At 35.0% G+C, this 3,443-nt stretch overlaps 1 protein-coding gene across 1 annotated transcript; it reads left to right on the top strand.

Annotated features, from left to right (window-relative positions):
* Positions 1 to 261: 261 nt before the first annotated feature.
* On the top strand, positions 262 to 3,092 carry LOC110288983 (uncharacterized). Its single transcript, XM_085837015.1, has 3 exons — positions 262 to 383; positions 573 to 633; positions 1,686 to 3,092. Exons 1-3 carry the CDS (start codon positions 350 to 352, stop codon positions 3,070 to 3,072), a joined length of 1,482 nt encoding a protein of 493 aa, XP_085693141.1. The 5' UTR covers positions 262 to 349; the 3' UTR covers positions 3,073 to 3,092.
* Positions 3,093 to 3,443: the final 351 nt, after the last annotated feature.

Genomic DNA, 3,443 nt, shown 5'->3' with positions numbered 1-3,443 from the left:
TCTCTTTCTCTCTCTCTCTGTTAATTAGCATTTCTCTAGTAAGGCTAAATCCTATTCTAAAAGCAAAGAAATGACAGAATTGAACCTTATTACTCAGTTTCCTTCTAAGATGACTTGGTAATTGCATTAGAACTTCTTGGTCATGAAATAAGTAGGGGAAGCACCAGAATCATACAAACATATTGTCATTGAAGCATACATTTACAGTGATGTTGGTGTCATGGTTTCTGTTGTACACATGTATGGAATGTTTTAGGATGCATTGACCTATGATGATGTGTATGTGAACTTCACTCAAGAAGAATGGGCTTTGCTGAATCCTTCACAGAAGAGTCTCTACAAAGATGTGATGTTGGAGACCTACAGGAACCTCAATGCTGTAGGTAAGACTGAATTTTCTTTCACTTTTTAAAATAAGGGAACAACTGTTTTCTTCTTATTGATGCTTTTCTGTAATTTCACTTGAGAATGAGGAAGAATGAGGTGAACAAATCAGGTTTACTAAAGATAGTAACTTAAATTTGCCTAATTTCCAATAATATAATCATACATTTTCTGGTACTATGTTTTAGGCTACAATTGGGAAGAGCATAATATTGAAGAACATTGTCAAAGTTCCAGAAGACATGGGAGGTAATTTTCATGTTCAAGTTGGTATGGATATGCTTATAAAGAAAAGTTAACGTGTCCTGGAACTTTTAAAGAAAGCAACAGTGTTTTTTTTTTTAAAAAAAAAAAAAAAGCAATTCTTTAAGTGAGTTGATTAAATTCTCAAAAATCCCAATACCTCAATGTCAGGTGTCTGATTTTAGTCTCATACCATTCACATATTGCCAAGATATATATTAGGTGATAAGTGTATGTTTGTAATAAGCAAATATTTCATAGGAAAGCTGATTACTCCTATAGTAACATTGCTAAGTTTAAGTGAGTGGGGCAGTTTATGAGAGTCAGGAATGTTGTTGAGGAGAAAACTTAATGCCTATACCATACGTCTATGATGGACAAACAACCAAACTTCATGAATGTAATGTGAAAATCTTTCATTTGTTATTTTTTTTAATAGGTATATCCTGTGTCACAATGGATACAAGCCATGTGAGCATAGGCATATTGAAATAAGCAATGTAACTCTCTCTCACATAAATATTGAAATGTATGTAGTAGTCCACGCTTGAGCAAACTTTCTCAATGTCTACAAGTTTACAATAAGTTTGTTTTCCAATTTCAGTGGGAATATACCCCCAAACGCACACTGCAGAAAATCCATATGAATACTAGGATTGTAGAAATTCTTTTCTATTTGTCCTGTTTTTTTTTTTTTTTTTTTTTTTGCCAATGTAGTGTGAAAATGTAGTGTTTTTCACAATATAGAAAGTTTATGAATGTACTCAGTGTGGTAAAGCTCTGAGCTCTTCCATTTCTCTTCAAATTTGTGAAAAATATTATAGAGAAGAAGGATTCTACAAATGTAAGCCATGTAATAATACTCTTACCATTACAGGCAAGCAAAACAAAGCATAATGAAGGGGAACCCATGAATGTAAACAAAGTGATAAAAATCTTAAGATGTGATTCTTCTTTCCAATTAGACCAAATTGTAATATTAATTCCTACAGATAAAAAAATATTCATTGGTACAGTGAATGTGGCAAAGCTTTCACATGTGCCAATTACCTTTGCAGGAATGACAGAAGTCTTACTGGAGAGAATCCCTCTGAAGGCATTCAGTGTGGTGAAGCCTTTGTTCATCACAGTAGTCTCCGAATGCAGAAAATAACACACACTGGAGAGAAACGCTACAAATGCAGTCAATGTGGTAAAGCCTATGCAAGACCCCATAATCTCCAGATACATGAAAGAACACATAGTGGAGAGAAAGCCTATGAATGTAAGCAATGTAGTAAATCCTTTGCTTCTCATGGTCAACTTCGAAAACATGAAAGAATTCATACTCGAGTGAAATGTTACAAATGTGATCAATGTTCTAAAGCCTTTGCATACCCTGGTAATCTTCGAATGCATAAAAGAATGCATACTGAACACAAACCCTATGAATGTAATCAATGTACTAAATCCTTTGCTTCTCATCGTCAACTTCGAATACATGAAAGAATTCATACTGAAGAGAAACCATATGAATGTAATCAATGTAGTAAAACCTTTGCTTGTCATGGTCAACTTCGAATACATGAAAGAACACATAGTGGAGAGAAACCCTATGAATGTAATCAATGTAGTAAAACCTTTGAATCTCATGGTCACCTTCGAATACATGAAAGAATTCATACTGGAGAGAAACCTTACAAATGTGATCAATGTGGAAAAGCCTTTTCACACCAAGGTAATCTCAAAATGCATAAAATAACAACACATACTGAAGAGAAACCTTACAAGTGTGATCAGTGTGGTAAAGGCTTTGCATATCATGGAAGGTTCGAAGTACATAAAAGAGCACATACTGGAGAGAAGCCCTATGAATGTAAGCAATGTGGCAAAGCCTTTGCATGTCAAAATTATTACCAAATACATAAAAGAATACATACTGGAGAGAAGCCCTATGAATGTAAGCAATGTGGCAAAGCCTTTGCATATCAAAATCAATACCAAGTACATAAAAGAATACATACTGGAGAGAAACCCTATGAATGTAAGCAATGTAGTAAATCCTTTGCTTCTTGTGGTCAACTTCGAATACATGAAAGAATTCATACTGGAGAGAAACCTTACAAGTGTGATCAATGTGGCAAAGCCTTTGTACACTACGGTTATCTCAAAATACACAAAATAACAACACATAATGAAGAGACACCTTACAAGTGTGATCAGTGTGGTAAAGGCTTTGCATATCATAGTATGTTCCAAGTACATAAAAGAACACATACTGGAGAGAAGCCCTATGAATGTAAGCAATGTGGCAAAGCCTTTGCATGTCAAAATTATTACCAAGTACATAAAAGAATACATACTGGAGAGAAATCCTATGAATGTAAGCAATGTAGTAAATCCTTTGTTCATCATGCTTCACTTCGAAAACATGAAAGAATTCATATTGGAGAGAAAACTTATTAATGTAGACAATGTGGTAAAGCCTATTCACAATCAATGTGCCTAAAACTACATAAAAGGACACATACTAAAGAGTAACCCTATGAATATAACTAATGTGGTAAAGCCTTTACAGTGATATTGAAAGGTGTGGTGGTTTAAATATACTTGGACCTTGGAGAGTGGCCGTATTAGGAAGTATGGCCTTTTGGAGTAGATGTGGCATTTGAGAAAGTCTGTCACTGTGGGCTTGGACTCTGAGATCCTATGCTTAAGCTCCACCCAGGGCAGAAGTGTCTTCTGGCTGCCTTCTGATCAAGTTGTCAAATTCTCCTTTCTTCCAGCACCATGTCTGCTTGGACACTGCTGTTCTTTTCGCCTTGATGATAATAGAC

Source organism: Mus caroli, unplaced genomic scaffold (assembly GCF_978045245.1).
Source record: "Mus caroli unplaced genomic scaffold, Mus_caroli_1 scaffold_4, whole genome shotgun sequence".
Lineage (NCBI taxonomy): Eukaryota > Metazoa > Chordata > Mammalia > Rodentia > Muridae > Mus > Mus caroli.
The sequence above is the reverse complement of the archived record's forward strand: the minus strand, read 5'-3'. Positions and strand labels throughout refer to the sequence as shown.

Coding starts and splice junctions, on each gene's coding strand:
- LOC110288983 (XM_085837015.1), top strand. CDS start 350: ATGTTGGAGACCTACAGGAACCTCAATGCTGTAG. Junction 384..572: donor CAGGAACCTCAATGCTGTAG/GTAAGACTGAAT, acceptor ACTATGTTTTAG/GCTACAATTGGGAAGAGCAT. Junction 634..1,685: donor AGTTCCAGAAGACATGGGAG/GTAATTTTCATG, acceptor TTACCTTTGCAG/GAATGACAGAAGTCTTACTG.